The sequence below is a fragment of the Plasmodium sp. gorilla clade G2 genome (assembly GCF_900097015.1).
Source record: "Plasmodium sp. gorilla clade G2 genome assembly, chromosome: 11".
NCBI lineage: Eukaryota > Apicomplexa > Aconoidasida > Haemosporida > Plasmodiidae > Plasmodium > Plasmodium adleri (nom. inval.).
The window spans coordinates 1,311,344-1,332,500 of NC_041703.1; the positions used below are offsets into that span (position 1 = coordinate 1,311,344).

At 16.3% G+C, this 21,157-nt stretch overlaps 4 protein-coding genes across 4 annotated transcripts; 2 read left to right on the top strand and 2 right to left on the bottom strand.

Annotated features, from left to right (window-relative positions):
• Nucleotides 1-2,141: 2,141 nt before the first annotated feature.
• On the bottom strand, nt 2,142-4,109 carry PADL01_1134700 (casein kinase 1; the record flags this gene model as incomplete). Its single annotated transcript, XM_028682822.1, has 8 exons — nt 2,142-2,277; nt 2,418-2,517; nt 2,651-2,977; nt 3,140-3,212; nt 3,326-3,474; nt 3,631-3,700; nt 3,859-3,899; nt 4,034-4,109. The coding sequence occupies 8 exons, from the start codon at nt 4,107-4,109 to the stop codon at nt 2,142-2,144; spliced, it is 972 nt and encodes a 323-aa protein (XP_028539062.1).
• A 5,892-nt stretch (nt 4,110-10,001) lies between these two features.
• PADL01_1134800 (conserved Plasmodium protein, unknown function) lies at nt 10,002-13,820 on the top strand (the record flags this gene model as incomplete). Its single annotated transcript, XM_028682823.1, has 1 exon — nt 10,002-13,820. One exon carries the CDS (start codon nt 10,002-10,004, stop codon nt 13,818-13,820), a length of 3,819 nt encoding a protein of 1,272 aa, XP_028539063.1.
• Nucleotides 13,821-14,794: 974 nt separating this feature from the next.
• On the top strand, nt 14,795-16,739 carry PADL01_1134900 (conserved Plasmodium protein, unknown function; the record flags this gene model as incomplete). The annotated part of the gene is made up of 7 exons (XM_028682824.1): nt 14,795-14,852; nt 14,969-15,212; nt 15,375-15,434; nt 15,523-15,623; nt 15,736-15,822; nt 15,927-16,005; nt 16,103-16,739. 7 exons carry the CDS (start codon nt 14,795-14,797, stop codon nt 16,737-16,739), a joined length of 1,266 nt encoding a protein of 421 aa, XP_028539064.1.
• A 1,106-nt stretch (nt 16,740-17,845) lies between these two features.
• Nucleotides 17,846-19,626, bottom strand: PADL01_1135000 (DnaJ protein, putative; the record flags this gene model as incomplete). Its single annotated transcript, XM_028682826.1, has 5 exons — nt 17,846-17,887; nt 18,064-18,122; nt 18,227-18,323; nt 18,410-18,538; nt 18,841-19,626. The coding sequence occupies 5 exons, from the start codon at nt 19,624-19,626 to the stop codon at nt 17,846-17,848; spliced, it is 1,113 nt and encodes a 370-aa protein (XP_028539065.1).
• Between the last annotated feature and the right edge of the window lie 1,531 nt (nt 19,627-21,157).

Below are 21,157 nucleotides of genomic sequence, written 5' to 3' on the forward strand. Positions count from 1 at the left end.
AAAGGATAATCAAATGGTATTATATGAAATGAAATGTGAAAAATGGATAATGTAAATATAAATAAATAAATATATATATATAAACAACTATAAAAATATTAACAATATTACATAAACATATAAATTCCACTTTTTATTTCTTTATATTTTATTATATAAAGTACAAAATTTTAATATGAAAAAATATATATATCATACATATATTATTTATAAATATTATTTTCTTATTTTTTTTTTTGTTAGAATTTCTATTTCTTTATTTTATTGTATAGAATAATTTAAAATATCATAAAAAAAAAAGAATAATAAAGTTGACAAATAATATATATATTATATTATATATATAATATATTTATATATGAATATGGAAAAAAGGTTTAAAATTATTCAACAATTTTACAAGGATATATATAAATAATAAATATATAATATTTTAACATAATAAAATATCTGTTATTCACTGTATAATATTAAAAAATAATTGATATATATAATTAAATAAAAAAAAAGGAATATACATATTTATAAATAATTACGTATATATATATAATATATATTATATTTGTTGTATAAAATAATTGTTATATTATTAAAATATTTTTATTTTCTATTTTATTAAATATTACTCAATCGCATATTAACAAACATATATTGTATATCAATATTGAATATATACATATATATATAATAAATATAATTAATATAATATTTTTCGGCTTAATTTTTAATGTTTTTTTTTTTTTTTTTTCCTTTTCATATATTAATAAATAAACATAATATTTATATATAAGTGCTCATTGTTTTTACATATGTAATATTAAAATGAAATTAGCAGAGAGTTATTATAATAATATATAAATATATTATATATATATATATATATAATATAATATTAATATATATATTATAAAATAATATTTATATATAATGAAAATATTAATGATGAAAAGAATATAATATATATATTAATATATTATATTTCAATAGAAAATATATATTATATATATATTATTTATTTATTACCTTATATTCTTTTTATAAAATACATTAATATTTTTCCTATATAACATAATTTAAATATATATATATATATATATATATATATATATAATATAATGTATATATTGATTATTATATGAAGAATACTTTTTTTTTTGTGATACCAACAATATAACATTGAAATGATTATATGAATCATATTTTATATTAATATTTTATTTCATTTTTAAATTTTTTCAATTTTTTGGGATTTTTTTATTTTGTGTTTCTTAAAATCAAATATAAATATACTTTTTTATTAAGCAACATAAAAAAGAACAATTGAGAAAAAAAAAAAAATAAAATGAAACAAATATATTCATGTACTCATCAACAACTATATGAATGATAATAAATATTTATAAGATTATCAATATGTATTTATATATATATATATATATATATAATATAATAGCAATGCTTTCTTTCTATTTCTCCTTTTTTATTTTTATATAGATATATTAATATCAAATAGAGCTAGCTATCAAAGTATTATATATATAGAAAGTCTATTATATTGTTATATTTTTTACAAATTTAAATGATAAAATTTTATTAATGTGGTTTTTGTGAACAATATATAGGTATATATGGAAAAATATATATATAAAAAAAAAAATACATATCTATATATAGAAAAAAAATAAAAAAAAAATAGTTTTTTTCTTTTTTTTTTTTTTTTTGTTTTTTTAAATATTTACACATTACACAATTTTAGAAAAATAACCATGTGTTTTTTTTTTTTTTTTTTCTTTTTCTTTTTTATTTTTTTTAAATTATATTCAATTGAAAAAAAAAAAAAAAAAAAAAAAAAAAAAAAAAGAAATACATAGATATATATAATAAATATATATATATTTCTATATATATAATAAAATATTTAATTTTCCTAAAATATATTTTAAAATATATATGTTTAAGTTATATCTTAAAATATATGTTCAAACTTATAAAATATATCTTAACTTATATATCATAAAATATATATCTTAAGGTATATATCATAAAATATATTATCTCGAAGTATATATATATATAACATAAAACTATATATTAAAGTATATATATTAATATGATATATATATATTTATTTTTTTTTTTTATTAATTTTGCTTCACTCTTCCTTCTTGATCAGCTGTTTGATCAAAACGGTTTTTATTTTCTAACATTTTCTTCTTATCCTTTTCGGATGCATATACACATGTCCAGTCAAATAAAAAGTCATAAGTAAATCCCTCTCTACAAAAAAAAAAAAAAAAAAAAAAATATATACATACATATATATATATATATATATATATATATATATGTTTATATGCATATATGCTTATATAATGAATATGTCTTCAATTTTTTTATAAATTTCCCTCTGTCCTTACCTTATAAACAAGTCCTTTAAAAGTCTTCTCAAATATGTATAATCGGGTCTATCTTCAAATCTTAATGATCGACAATAATTTAAATATGTTACAAATTCGACTGCAAAAAAAAAAAAAAAAAAAAAAAAAAAAAATATATATATAAATGATTTATATTGTTTCTGGTCAACATTAAAATTAAACAAAAATGGATAAATAAAAACAAACATATATATATATTTATTTTTTCTTACAGCTTGCATTTCTACACAAAACTTCTACTGATGTTGATATTTTTTTTTCCATAATTTTATCATATTTATCCTTCTTAGATATAGCTTTTAGACCTTGCCATGGTAAACTTCCTCTTAGAAAATACATGAGAACATATCCAAGGGCTTCAATATCATCCCTACGAGATTGTTCAATTCCTAAGTGTGTATTTATACTTGCATATCTTGCTGTTCCTGTTAAATTTTTTCCTTCTTTATATGGAATATGAGTATGTGATCTTGAATCTCTATATTTTTTTGCTAATCCAAAATCAATAATATGAATTAAGGTAACTTTTTTTCCTCGTCCTATACAAAAAAAAACAAAATATATACACATATATAATAAATTATAATATTTAATATAAAACAGATTTATTATAATATAAATTTATATATATTTTATAAATATTCACATATATACATATATATATATATATATATATATTAATATATATTTCCTCAAATTACCTATTAAGAAATTATCTGGTTTAATATCTCTATGTATAAAATTTTTTGAATGGACATATTCAATTCTATTTAACTGTAAAAATTAAAAATAATTAAATAAATATAATTTTTAAAAAAAACTACTTATAAAATATATATATATATATATATATATATATATATATATTTATTTATTTTTATGCTTACCATTTGATCTGCTGTCATAAGGACAGTCTTTAAAGAAAATTTTCTATTACATAAGGTAAATAAGTCTTCAAGTGATGGGCCTAATAAATCAAGAACCATGATAGTAAAATCCCCTTCTATACCATACCAATATACTTTTGGTACACCAACTATAAAAAATTAAAAAATTAAAATATAATATAATATGATATAATATTTTATTATATAAATGAATATATTTTTTTTATAATATACATATCCATTAAAAATTCAAATTTTAATTTATTTTTCTAATTTTTTTTTTTTTTTTTTTATTTAAAACATACTTCCTCCTCCTAATATTTTATATAATTTTGACTCATACAATAGTTGGGGATGTTTTGATCTTGTTGATTCCTATAAATAATAAAAAAAAAAAAATAAGACATATATGTAATAAAACATTCAAAAAAATAGATACATATATATATATATATATATATATATATATATATATATCTTTCTATGTCATATATATAAATATATATATATATATTTTTTTTTTTTAAACTTACTAATTTAACAGCAAATTCTTCCATCGTTACAATATCCTTGGCTATATAAAATGTAAAAGTAAATAAAAATTAAATGTATATTACAAAATTTATATTCTTCAAAATATTATATATATATATATATATATATATGTTTAAAACGAAAAATCCTTATTGACTTTCTTTTATTACTTACCAACATATATATCACCAAAGGAACCACTCCCTAATTTTTTGCCTAAAGCATATTTATTTGCCACTCTAATTTCCATTTTTTTAATTTTGAATTATAACTACATTAAAGAAAAAAAAAAATATATATAAATATATATATTTATATATATTTATATATATATAACATAGATTAATAACACAAGAATTATATAAAAATGCATAGATATATATAATATATATGACATACAATTTTATATACAGCAAAATAGTATTAATACATATATATAGGTACAATATTTTGAGCTTCCACTTTTTTTACGTAAATTCTATATAGTTCGTTTTATTCACATATAAACAATATTGTATTAATATATATTATAGTTAGTCATAATTATAAATTTTATATTATATAATAAAATAACAATAATATATGTTTATATATATATATATATATATATACATATGTGCATATTTTTATTTTTTTAAACATTGTTCATATATTAATCAACATAATGCAAGAAATATGTATATCCTTTAGCAATAAATATATATATATAATATATAACTTTTATTATAATAAATGCTTATTTTTTTTATCAACGTCATAAAACTTAAATTATAAAAATGTCTTTTCGTAAAAAAAAAAATAAAAATAAAAATATTATATACATATACACTACTCAATTCATAAAAGCCTTTTGCACATATATAATAATTTCCTATAATATCAAAAATATAATATGATTTTAAAATATTCAAAATTTTGAATACTCATTAAAAAATATAATATATATATATATTTATTATATATTAATAATATATGTGAGCACAAATTTTTATAAGTACATATCATAACTTCACGTCAATTGTACACAAAAAAAAATATATAAATGCATACATATAATATATAAAGTATGAGCAAATATAACTAAATATCATTTTTAAAATATATAAGTACATATAATGTGTGCATATAAATATATAAATATATCATTTTATATATGGTCTTTTTATTTATATAACGAATATTTAATAATATGTATTTTTATAATACATAAAAATAAATATATATTACATAAATTCTTATATTTTAAGTACAAATAGAAGGGGTAAAAATATAAAATGCTTAATACATTTCAACTATATATATATATATTCATATAAACAAATATGAATACTTGTATATATAAAAAAATAACATGAATTTATAGAGGTCACATAAAACATATAAGAGCTTTCAACATAGAAAAGAATTCACAAACCAAATTTGATAGTTATAATAAAATATTTAAAAAAATATTACTACATATGCAGATTTTAATACATATTATTATATAGTACTGCTTATATATATATATTATATATAACATATGTACATATATTTATATATACCAGATATAAACATAAATATATATATACATATAAGCATTTATATGATATCGAAAGTTCGTTTATCATATACAATTTATATATTATATGCATACTCTCATACAAATATATATTCAGCATACCATATATATTATATATATATATATATATATATATATATATATGTATTATGTATGTATGTATTATAAATATGTAAACATTAGTATGACTCGTATGTATTTTATTATTTATTACAAATTACTTACCAAATAAGAAAATTCAAATTGGTTTCTTTTTTGTATTTTACTATAACATACTTTCATATATGTATATTCTTCCGTTTTAAAGTATTACTTTATTTTTTACTTTTTCCTCCTATAATAATACTTTTTAAACTTCAATATAATATTATTATTATTATATATAAGAATATAATATTATAATAATATTACATATTATTTCATATATTTAAGATTGTATATGCTATATTCTGTATATAAAATATAACATATATTGAAATATTATATATTTATATATAATAATAATATGCATATAAATAATATACAAAAATACATATAAATTATATATATAAATATATTACATATAAATATGTTATTTTTCTGTTTATATTTTTGTTTTTGTTTTTTTATATTTATTTCGAATAGTTTATTATTATACGTTATTATATTATATATAATATATATATAAATAATATATATATAATTTTAATTTTTTTTTTTTTTTTTTTTAAGTCAGGCGTTCTTAGAAATCTTTTAATATTAAAAACTTATTTTTTTATTTTTTTATTTGGGGGAAGAGTGCATGACATTAATATAAAAAAATATATATATAATATATATATAATATATTTTTATGTGTATACATATATATATATATATATATATATATATTTTATATATATTAAAAAATATGCGTGATGGTATTATAAAAATATTATATATATATATAAAATAAATATGTATATAAAATAAATAATTATATTATATTTTTTTAATTAATATATTATATATATAATAAAATTTTCTTCGTTTTAATATAAGGAAAAATAAAATATATCAATTTATATATATATATATTATATATGTATTTATATATTAATACCATAAAACTAAATATATTAAATATAAAAACATTTATATATTATAATGAAAAAAAATGTTAAGTTAAAATTACTTATATCACATGCAAAATCTTTCCTATTTGTAGTACAAAAAAAAAAAAAAAAAAAAAAAAAAAAAAAAAAAAGAAAAAAAAAAAAAGGAAAAAAAAAAAAAAATTTACGTTTCAAAAAAAAAAAAAAAAAAAAAAAGAAAAAAAAAAATAGTTGTCAATAATTAATTTTTTTTTTTTTTTTTTTTTTTTTCCTTTCATTTTATATTGATATATTATATATATATAATATATATATGTATAATTATTTATAAAGCTATTAAATAATAAAAAAATATTTTTATATATTAATATATATTATATATATATAATATATATTGAATATATTATATTGTTTTAAAATGAAAAACGCAATTATTTATGAAGAATAAAAATTTATATTATATTTTATATATATTAATAAATATTATAAAGAAATTTAAAATAAACTATATTTTTATATTAAATATATTTTGTAACATAAAATGTTGGAGGAATTTTTTTTTTTTTTTTTTATCTAATTTTTCTATTCAATAATAGTGTGTGTGATTATACAAAAAATAATTTTTTTTTTTTTTTTTATGTTTTACAAAGCAGAATAAAATATGTTATGTATATAAATATGAATAGTACCATATGTTTTTATAATTTTTAGAAGAATTTTTGTTTCTTAGGTTATAGGGTGTTTTATGTATATTTTTAGGTGAATAAAACATTTTCATATGTGTTAGTTGTTTGAAATATATTCTCCTAATGATTTTTAATGTTTTATCTTTATAATTTAATGTGTTTATTTTTTTTTTTTTTTTTAAAAGAGTATATATTTATTATACGTATTGGAATAATACTCGTTAAATGGTAAATATGGTTGTGTTTACATAATATGGTGTATAATACTTTATATATATGTATATATATATATAAAGGTGTTTTCATTTTTTTTTTTTTTAATACATATAAAAAAAGAATATGAACGGTTAAAAACAATATATATATGTTTGTGTATATAGCAATTCTATATATTTTATTTAATATATCCTTATGTAATTCTTTAATTGGTTCATTATTTATTCATTTCAATTTTATGAGTTTAATTCATATATTTCTAGTATATAATAAAAATATATATTCATATATTTTATATATGAATTGTTCAGGAACATTTATATCTTTTTTTTTTTTTTAATTAACTGTTCATATATATTTATAATTTTTTTTAAGACAATCTATCATATTTATGCACACAAATATTATTAATTCCTTTATCATTAATGTTTGTCATTTTACACGTTTTTCACATTATTGCAGTATATCAATATATATATATATATATGTATATATTTTGTTAATTCTATTTTTTATATTAATGGAAATACATATATAAATTAGGTTAAAAATGTATCTTTCAACAGTAACAAATTTATTCATATGATTAAATATATAATATATATATATTTATTTATCTATTTATATATATTTGTAGTTATATAATCGCATTTAATACAATTATAAAAACATGAAGAAAAAAATTAGATGGTATATATTATGAATTATAAAATGAACCATATGTTATTAACCATACAAGGTTAACATTTCGTACTTCGTTTTTTTTTTTTTTTTTTTTTTTTCCCTTTTCTTTATTATCTTATTTGATTTATTTAAATATGAGATTCACCTAAAATTTATACATATATATATATATAATACAATTGTCATATTTTCTATGGACATAAATAAAAGAATATTATTCTTACAAAGCTTACAAAATATATGTTTCTTCAAAATGTGTTTGCAGTATTTTATTTTTAAAACGAAGGGGAGTATTATATAAAATAAATAAAGAAAGAATGAGAAACACATTTTATTTATAGGTTCATTATTTCAAATTATGGATATTTTTTTGTAAAAACAAAAAAATAATTAAAAATTTACAAATTTATAAAAAATAATTTCTCTTTATTTCAATTTACTAAAAATGTAATATAAAAACAAAACATAAATATAATATAATAAAATAAAATATAAAATTTATGAAGCCGCTTAAGATTATTAAAGAAACTTATACAATAGATTATAATTATATAACATGTAAAATATTTTTAAAATAAAAATTTAAGTGACATAATTATTAGTTCTTATTCATAATTATAAATAGAGTAAAAAACTTTTTTTTTTTTTGTTATAAACCAATGATTTGGTCCAAATATTATATAATTATAGTATAAAAAAATATATTTATAACTATTTTTATTTTGAAAATGTTACAAAGAGAAATTATATAAAAAAAAATATAAAGGTTATGTTTTTGTTATATATATAAACAAATAATTTTTTTATATCATTACTTAATTTAATATAAATTATATATATATGTATATTCTTCTTTTCTGTTATATATATGTTCAATAAAATAAATAGGAAATCATAATATATTATTATAACATTGTCAAGAAATAGAATAAAAAATATATATACCCTATAATCATTATTCTTTATAGGCATAATATTATTATATATATAAATTCATTTTACAATAAATATAATAATATATAAAATAAATATAATTTTATATGTTTTCTTTTTTTTATTCACCTATTCTATTCTTCAATTGCTGCATATATAATATATTATATATAATATATTATATTATAATTATATTCATATATATATATTTATATATATAATATTATAAAGGTAGAAATTAAATATCATATTACAATACTGTTATAATTCTTAAATAATAAAAAAATATATAAATATATATATATATATAAATTATATTTTTTTAAATCCCATAAATTATAACAAATGGATGAATTAATAATGTATATAAAGATAATGTAAATATATATATTTTTATATACGCATAAAAAGAAACACTTTATATAAATCTATATTTTGTTATAAATTTATATAAAAAAAGGAAAGAAAAGAAAAATCTATATTTTATATGTTGATCTTTTATATATATAACATTTTGTATTATTTATGATTATATATCTGTAAAAAAAAAAAAAAAAAAAAAAAAAAAAAGAATATGTTTATAAATATAATATATATATGTATAATTAATTAATTAAATGTTTTATTATATTTTAAAATATTTAAGAACTATATCGTTTTGCGACATATAGATATATATATATATATATATATTAATATATTTATATTAATATATTTATATTAATATATTTATAACTTTTTTGAAAAATTGTTCATTTTATTTCTTCGAATTGGAAAATATTATAAAAGAGAAGAGTTGACATATGAAATGATAAACTTAATAGAAAATATAAAATAAATTATAAAAATTATATAGCTGCATATTTTGAAATATTGTGATGTGAATATATAATATATTGATAAGTGAAATAAAATAAATAAATATATTAATATATATATATATATATATATATTTCTTTTTATTTTATGTAAATTTAAGATTAAGAATCATGGATTACAATGGACTTGTTCTTAAAGTAGAAGGTAACGAGTTGTTAATAAATCAAGTGAATAATGAAGGTACGAAAAGGAATTTTAATTTATATTTATATAAATTAAAAACTAAAAATGATAAATTAAGATATTATGAAATAAATAATTGTATAACATCTGAAAATTATGTTAAGGGATATATAAATGAGAATAGTAATATGATATTACTTTATGATGAACAGTTTTATATATATGATAATGAGAAGAAAAAGAAAAGTTGTTTAATAAATTTAAGTGATTGTGAACCAGTCGATTTTATATATTTTAAGAAACATTTAATATTTATTGAAAATAAAAAAATATCTTTATTTCAAGCCAAACAAAATGGAAAAAGTATGGTCATGTTAAATTTAAAAGATATACCATTAAAAATTAATTTTTGTTCCTATAAAAATTTATTCTATTTATGTACAAGTAAGAGATTATATTTTTTAAAATTAAATTATGTAAAAGAAAACAAAACATTAAAAGTCAAAAATACAAATATGAGTCTTCCTATTAAAAATATAAATGATCAATATGCATATCATTCATATAGAAATTTATTCCATAAAATCGATCAGCACTATAAGGAAGTTATACATGTCTGTTGTTATTCTGATCGAGAAGTTATTATTTATAAATTTGTAAAGGGCCAATATAAAAATAAAAAAAAATGTTTACACAAATTAGCTATAAAGGAATTTAATAATGATAAAATTCGTGGCGCATTCTTTTTTAAAGTCAAATTGGAAAATAAGCTTAAACAGCAAATCAGAACAACTGGTTATATAAATGATACGACTGGTAATAGCAACACCAACCATAATAATAATAATAAAATTGATAATATTGATAATATTCATAATATTGATAATAATAATAATAACAATCATCATAATAATAGTAATATTGATCAAAACACAATTGATCACAATCACTTAAATGAAACAACTGATGACGAAGATATCATCAAATTATACCTATTAATATATAACCAATGTGGAAAAGTTTTGATTTATTTTATTGATTACTTAAATGAGAAATATTTTAAATTTGGATTAACTCATATCAAAAACGAATTTGTTGTATATATGCAACTACCATTTAAACCATTTTATATATATAATACATCCGATATTTTTACAAAAAGAGTAATAAAACAAAAAAATATTATACAAAAAAAAAAAAAGTTATCAAATAATTATAATAAATATTTAGAATATATATTAAATAAAGAAGTATATGTTAAAAATCATTTTTTCCTTGAGTGTGTTTTAGTAGAAGAAAAATATGCAACTATTTACACTATTCAAATTAATCATCAATTTTTATCAAATCTTGTAGAGGGACAAGTATTAGTTTGTATGGATTCAAAAGATTCAAATCATAAAATGATGGCAATAAAAGAAAAAAATGAAAATTCTGATAATAACAATGAAAATGGTAATCAATCTAAATTAAGTCAAATGTTAAAAGAATCAAAATTTTCTTGTTATTCTGATAGTGATTCTTACATAGATAGTGAAATCACATGGACCGATAGTGAAGAAGTAAGTGAGAACTTATCATTTTATACAGATACAGATTCACAAGTAGAAAATGGTATAAACAAAAATGAAAACACAAAGGATAACATAAATGACGATAAGAAAATAAATCAAAATAATAAAGAAGACAATCATAATAATAAAATGAATTCTGTAGAATTATCATTACATACTGATACTTGTTTAAAATCAGATGAGGAAGAATCTAATGTCACAACTTATTTGAATAATTTCAAAAGTAGTGACATACAAAAAGATGATATAAATAAAGAGTTAGATGAAAATATAACATATGTAGAAGAATGTACTAATAAGGAAAATATTGATATGATGAATAAATATGATGAACATGTAAGTGATATATATAACGATGAAATTATTTCTGAGAACAACATAAAATTTTCTGAAGATAATTCTTATATAAATAAAGAAATGTGTTTACCATCCAAAAATATCAATGAAGAAGAAGTAGACGATGAAGTGACACATTTCGAAATAGGCGTTGAATCAAAATTAAATTTAGAAGAGAATCATATAAATCAAGTGGAAGAGAATGAATCAAATATAAATTCGTTACAAGAACATAGTGATATATATATCAAAGAAAATAATAATAATAATATATCATGTAATGGATATGTTGATGAGTTAAATCATAAAAATATTGATAATGTAAATGATACAAATAATAAATTAGGAAATATTACAGAAGATGATTTTAATATTTATGCTAATAAGAATACCATGGGAAATATGTCAGAAATGGAAATGAATGATTCAGTTCCAAAAGATATAAATATGTATTACGCAACACAATATAAAAATTCCAGTGATGGATCATATAATTCTTCTTCATCCATGCAAAATGAAAACATGAACAAATCAGGATATTCTCACTCGAGGGACGAAAATAGCGATGATATGTATTATATTAGTGATGGCGACGGCGAATATTATGACTTAAAAAAAAATATGGATGATGAGACGGAAGATGAAATGAATGATGAAACGGATGATGAAGTAAAAGATGAAGTAAAAGATGAAATAGATGATAAAATAGATGATAAAATAGATGATGAAATAGATGATAAGGTAGATGATAAAATGGATGAGGGAATAGATGATAAAATGGATGAGGGAATAGATGATAAAATGGATGAGGGAATAGATGATAAAATGAATGAGGGAATAGATGATAAAATGGATGAGGGAATAGATGATAAAATAGATGATGAAATAGATGAGGGAATAGATAAAATAAAAGATGAAGTAAAAGATAAAGTTGATGATAAAATAGATGATAAAGTAGATGATAAAATAGATGATAAAGTAAAAGATGAAGTAAAAGATAAAATAAATGATGATATAAATGATGAAATAAAAGAATATAAATCAGACATGCAAGAATTAAATTGCGAGATAATTCATAAAGAACTAGTTCAAAATGAGAATATTGAACAAATTAATAAGAAGGATAATATTAAGAGTGATCATGATAACAGTGGATATAATGATGATAATAAAAATTTAGAGAAGAAAAGCAAAAAAAAAAGAAAGAAAGAAAAAGAGAGTATAGAAGAAGTTATAACAACAGATCATGAATCCTCAAAAAATATTAGAGAAGGAAAAAAAATCAAGATATATGAAATAGAGAATGAAGCAAAGCAAAATGTACAAAGAATAGAAACTGAAAAACAAAATAATAATATTTCAAAAGGTAAAAAAGATGTAGATGCTATATTTTCTGATTTAGATATGGAATCATCTAATAATTCTACAAATGATTTAAATAATACGTCAGGAAATAAAACCAAATATAATTTCACAACAATGTCATCTATGATTAAACTTAATATTTCTTTAAAAAGATATTACAATTTGATTAATTTAATTAATGTAAAAGATTACAAATTAGTTAAAAAAACCATTGCTAACCTTGGTAAAAAATATTGTATTAAATTATTAGAATTTCTTTTAGATGCATTACTTATAAATAAATATTTTATGAACAGGTTTTATATATGGATTAAAAATATTTGTAAACAACATAAAGATGTACTAAAATCAAAAAAATATCGTAAACTAATAACAAAAATATCAGAATTAGCCAACAGTAATTTAGAAAATGAAGAAATATTAAACCATGTTATTGATAAAATAAATTTTACAATAGATCATATAATTAAAAATCAAGTTTTTGATAATGTAGAAGTACTCAATTATAGAGATGGAACCATAATAAAATGATACCACAAAAAAAAAAATATATATATATATATATGAAATAAAATAATATATATATATATAAGTCATTTATTATTCCTCTTTAATTTTCCTTTTTCTTTTCTTTTTTGAAGAAGAAAATATCATTCTAATTTGGTTCATTTTTTTTTCTAAATTGTTATAAATAATATATATATTTATATTTATTTATTTATATTTATGTCTGTTAATTTATGTTTTAATTTATTTATTTAATTAATTGCCTCTTTTTTTTCTTTTTTTTTTTTTTTTTTGTATATATACTTCCACGTTAAAAAATATATAGAGGAAGTGTTGTATTTATAATTCATACTTATTAATTAAAATATATAATTTTATTTATTTTTTTTTATAATTATTTAAAAATTAAAATTTTATAAATATTAATTCTTAGAACATAATATAAAAAAGTTACATAATATATTTTTTTTTGGATAATTTTTTTTTTTTTTTTTTTTTGCACCATTAAAAAATGAGCAAAAATAACAAAATAAAATATTTTTGAACGAATAAGGAAAAAAAAAAAAAATAGAAAAAATTAAAAAATTAATTCATTATATTTTTTTATATTGTCTTTTTTTTTTTTTTTTTTTTTTTTTTTTTTTTTATATATACATAATAGTTTTGAATATATATATTTTTATTCATTTATAGAATAACTATTTATTTATGTATTATAATATTTAAAAATAATATAATTTTAATGAATTTAAAAAAACAAAATAAAACAAAATGAATAATTTTATATTTAAAAATATAGTGCAATTATTCTAATGTGTTGTATATAGATAAATTGTATGAAAAAAATATTTTATATATATACCAATAATATGAATTTATCAATATTGGTATAATAATTATTCAATACAATTATGGTAAAAAAAGTTTAGTTTTAAGATTTAAATTTTTTTTTTTTTTTTCTTTATTTCTAAAAGATACACCCCGAAAAAAAAAAAAAAATGGATAAATTAATAAAAGAAAATATTAATGATGTTTTTTTATCCTACAATGATATGAGTAATTTTAAAATTTTGAAATGTATATATAAAGTATCACACATGTGTACACATATACATATATTACCACATTTTTCTTATATTTATTCCCATTTTATATTTCCATAATATTTATAGTACAAGATAACGAAAGCGAAAGCAGTGAGGAATCATACAAAGATGTAAATAATTATTTACAACAATCTAGTGATTCTCATTCTATATATTCTTATGAAAGTGAAAATTCATATATTTTTAATAAAAATTCTGAAGATGAAAAAACAGCTCCAATTATTTCATATGTTAGTCAAAATTATATTTGCAAGAAAGAAAGGAAATATAAAAAATCCTACACAGCTAGCTATATTAATAATATGAACAGGTTAATAAAAAAAAAAAAAAAAAAAAAAAAAAAAAAAAAAAAAAAAATTATTAACAATAAAAATAAAAAATATAAATGGCTAGTATAATATATATAACTATAATAAAATTGTCGTTATAATATTTTAAAACACATATTTTTTCATGTATTTACGTATGATAGTATTGAGAATTTCCCTTTTAAAAGTTACGGACATGTACCTAGTATATCTGATAAAATAAAGTAAGTTTTTAAGTTATATATATATATATATATATATATATATATGTATATGTGTTTATAATATATTATTTACATTTTGTAACGTCAGAGAATTAAACAATTTTCAATGGAAACCTTTAGGGAAAAATGTTCCTAAAATATCCTTAATAAATTTATCACATAAAAAAGCATGGGATATAGGAAAAGAAGGTATGTTATTAAATTTATGAAAAAATTAACAAATGAAACAAATATACTATATATATGTATATATATATATATATATATATATATATATATATATATATATTTTTATGAATAGGTTGTAATGGAATACTGATAAAGAATTTATTTGAAAGTTACAAAAAGACAAAATTAAATTATATGGTATTAGACGGTACTAATTTAGGTATGTAAAAAATGAAAAGTATAGGTTTATATTTTCTCCCATATGACCATATATATATATATATATATATATATATATTATTTAAATAATATTTTATTCTGTAGATAAATTTTTAACTGTGTATTCGCGTACTTATCAAGAAACCATTAATGGTGTAAATCCAAGTGTACTAAAAACATTCACGTAGTGCCTTACAAATAGAATAATCTTTTACATAATAATATATTATGATATATATATATATATGTATATTTTTTTTTTTTTTTTTTTTTTAATGTAGCTTTTTTGATTTAGAAGAAGGCTACTTCTTTTATGATGTTAAAAGTATTCATTTATTTAAAAAAGGGAAAAAAAAGAATAAAGAGAGAAGTATTATATTGAAGGATTTAAATGATTCATTTTATAATGCAATACTTATATGTATGAATGAAATAATAAAATATTTAAAAATATGTGATTTTAAAAATAATTTAAAGAGTAAAATAAAAATTGAGAAAAATGATAGTAATACATCATCAGGAACATCCATAACAGAAGTAGATGAAAAAACATATTTTGTTAAATCTGTCAAAAATGAAAAAAATCTTTATAATAATAATATGAAAAGTGTTATCACAACCAATAAAAGAAAAACATTACAAAAAAATAATATTTTAATAAATGATATAATTCCTAATAATATAGTTAAAAAAAATTATGTTTCATTTAAGGACAGGAATAATAAGAATAAGGAAAAAATTCAAATAGCACACAACGTTTTTTCAAATAATACAGAAGAAAGTGGATATAAATATTTAAAGGACATAATAAAAAAAGAAGAAAATGAGTTAAAACAAAATGACGAGTTATATAATAATAGCTATAGTGGGTATTCATCCCATACATCCGTTAGTGTTAATCAAGATATGTTGAGATAAACAGGATGAATTGAAAAAAAAAAAAAAAAAAAGGAAACAACATAAAGATGGTATCTACTATTTTTATATTAATTATATTTTGTTATATCACAAATATATATATATATATATACATTCTTATATCTTTCGTATCTATTTTTATAATGAAAGTTAAACATTATAAAAAACTTAAAATTTGCTACAAATTTAATTTTTTTTTGTGCAGCTTATTTAAAAACTAATAATAAAAAGAATTATATAATTTTATTAATATAACTATAAAAATTAGAATTAAATATTATATGAGCTTTGGGAGAGTGAACAAAAAAAAAATTAAATTAAAATAAAATAAAATAAAAAAAAAAGAAAGATACATGTCTTTTTTATATTGATTATAAAAAAATTAAAGAAAAAATAAAGTATTCAATAAAAAATTTATTTTTTTTTATACATACAACAATTTCTACAAAATTTCATAATATAAACAAAGAGTATAATTAAAAAAAAAAAAGAAAAAAAAAAAAAAAAAAAAAAAAAAAAAAAAAAAAAAAAAAAAAAAGAAAGAAAAATCAAAGAACAGCATACTGCATAATTTAAACAGTATGCAACTCAAAAGATATTATATATATACAGTGATTTTGTAAACATACTTTTATAAGAAATATTATTGAATTTAAAAAATTCATGATATGGAAATTACAAATGCATATACGAAAAAATATAAAAAAAGAAAAAAAAAAAAAAAAAAAAATTGGAAAATAATATATAAGAAATGATTATTAGAAATAATAAATAAATAAATAATTAAATAAATAAATAAAAAAGGTTAAATAAATAGATAAGAATTAATACGTATAATATTAATAATTCTTTGTTTCGTTTTTTCTATTGGAAATATATACCTTTTCTTAACAATTAAAACATAGGTATATATGATATGTATTATTATATAAATAATTAAATAAGATCAAATATATATCATTTAAAAGATATTCATAAACACATTTAAAACAATAAAGAAATTATACATCTATAAAAAAATTATATAGGTGTATATTTTATGTGTTGTCTTTTTTTATTTTATTTTTAAGGATTTAATTTTTCATTGTAAAATAAAAATTTTTCAATCATCTCTTTTTTAATTTTAAAATATAGTTATTGTATTGTTCCTAAAAAAAAAAAAAAAAATTACATATATATATTATATATATATATATATATATATATATATATATATATATATATATATATGTTATTTATAAATATTATATATATTTGTGTTCATAATTTGGATCAATATAATACACTTTTCAACTATTAAATATAAAATTTTATATCAACTTACTTCTAATGTTTTTAATTTCATACAACTTTCAGGGATGTCTTTATAATTTATTTTTTGTTCTGAAAAAGTAAATAAATGAATAAATAAATAAAACATATATATAAATATATATATATAAGGAATATATATTTTTTTCCTTTTTTAGTAAAAGTTATATTCTTACGATATTTAGATTTTTCCCTATAGTAATCATTTTTTATTTTCTTTGTTAAAATATGGCATTCATGCTCATAGTATTTGTATTCGACTTCATACTCAATCTGTAAAAATAAATAAAATTATATATATATAAAACATATATATATATATATATATATATATTTTCTTTTATGTAAAAAAAAATTACTTGAAAACGTGAATGACTATTTCGAGGATAATTATAATTAAATGTTCTTTTTGTATAAAACCGTATATTGTTTAATGAGGTATAATTTATTGTATCAAAATAATTTGTTTTCTGAAGAGAATAAACAGCCTAAGGAAAAAAAAAAAAAAAAAAAAAAAAATTAAATAATCATGTTCTATATATACCTTTAATATAGTTCCTTGTATAAACACTAATATATATAATATGTAATTTTACTTAGAAAAAGATAATTATTTTCTTAAATACAAATATTATAATATTCATGATTCCAAAAAAAAAAAAATATATATATAGGAAATCACATATATGTATATATATATATATATATATATATATATATATATATATATGTGTGTGATGAAAAAATTGTAGAATATCTATGGGTTCATTTCTTTTTTTATTAATATTACCTTGGGCTGCTCAAAATGACTTGACAAAAAGAATATAAGAAACATGATTAAAAATATTAATATTTGAACAAAAGAATAATTTCGTTGTGCATTATTAGCACTATTAGTATTATTATTATTAGTATATGATCTATTTGAATTTATATGTGTTCTGAAGTTTGTATTATTACAGGTTGCAAAATTGAGACCAAAAATATTACGAAATAAATCTTCAGGTGTAAATGTATCATCATTATAATAATAATGTGTTGTTCTATAAGTAGTATGATGACCATGTTCATCTATATTATTATCATATTCATATCTTTTTTCTTTATTTATTAGATGTTGAAATGCTTTAGAAACTTTTTTAAAAGCTTCTTCAGCTCCTTTATCTTTATTTTTATCAGGATGATATAATTTAGCTAATTTTTTATATGCAGCTTTTATAGTTTCATCATTACTATTTTTTGGTATACCTAAGATTTCATAATAATTATTTGTTCTTAATATTTTTTCTAAACATTCATCTTTTTTCCTGAAACGTTCATGTAAATTATTTGTAGAGTCTCTACTAAATGTACTACTAGTAGTATTATTATTATTATATGTAGTTTTTTCAGTTCCTATATGTTCACTTTTATTTATTTCGTCTTCACATGTTTTTAATTGTTCTGTTATATCTATATCTGGAAACATTCGTTTTGCTTTTAAAAATAAATTTTTTGCATGACTAAAATTCCCATTTTTCATATACTTGCAAGCTAAATTGAAACACTCATAAGCATCATCCTTATTACTAATCATTTTAATTATAATTTTATTATATTTTAATTATGACCCTGTCTTATTATTATATTTGTACTAATATATGTATATATATATATATATATATATATATATATATTTTTTATTATTTTTTTTATTACACTTTGATTATTTCCGACTGTCAAAACGCTTATAAATATAAACATAGAAATTACAAGAATATAACAAGTAAGTTCTTTTTAGTTGTTTCCTATAAACTTCGTTTACGCATAAATCATAATTTACACATATCAATATATTTATAAACTTAACATAATATATATATATATATATATATATATTTATGTGTGTGTATGTATTTTGTATATTTATTCTAATACAAATTTGAATATTATATATGTGAAAAAAAATAAAAATATAAAGTAATCATATAATCAGTTTATATATTTTTCTGTTTCTGTTTCTGTTTCTGTTTCTTTTTTTATATATCTTGTATCTTTAAAATCAATATTCTTGTACTTAAAATGCTTGTTCTGTTCTGTTTTTTTTAAAATATACATATATAATATATATATATATATATATATATAATACAATTATTTTATTTGTTTTTTATTCGGCACAAGTTTTATAACTTTGGCGAATCTGTTACATTCTTTTATATATATTATAACCATATATTATATTTTATATTTTTTGTTAAATATATTTTCAAAAATTCAAAATATACATATATAAATATATATATATATTTTTTTTTTATTGAAAAATGTATTTTAATTTTTGTAAAAAATAAAATATAAATATATATATGGAATGTTAATTAAAAAACATATTGATAATAAATTAAATAATTCTTTTATATTATATTCCAAATTTATATTTTATTTTTAATAAAAAAAAAAAAAAAAAAAAAAAAAAAAGCAGGGGTAAAATATAAAATCATGTACATATATGTATATAATTGTGTATTTATAATAATATATTGTTTATTATATAAAAAATATTTATATATATAAAAATATATATGTCTCAAGTTCCAGAACGGACAATATATTTTATTAAACAGCTTTTAAAAATCTTTTAAAATCCTTTGTTACTTTTTTAAAAAAGATTTAAATACATAAAAAAAATTAATATATGTAATAATATATATATATATATAACATATTTTACATAAGTTTCATTTATGTTCAGGTATAAAATTATTTTTACAAATATATTATATAATTATAAAAAAAACTAAAAAAAATAAAGCTAAATATGATAAAATATCATATATATTTTTCTTTATTATATTTATAATTCTTTTCCATTAATAAATCTTTATATACAGTCAATAATGAATATTTATAATTTGATACAGAATAATATAATTTATTTTCTTATATCATTTTTTTTTTTTTTTTTTTTAATTTTACAAGAAATATCATACTTCACAAAAAATACGAGCTAAAATGAATTTACATTTTCTTTTTTTTTTTTTTTTTTTTCGTATAAAATATTTTATATATTTATAAATCCTAATACATTTTTTTTTTTTTTTTTTTTACCTATAAATGATATATTA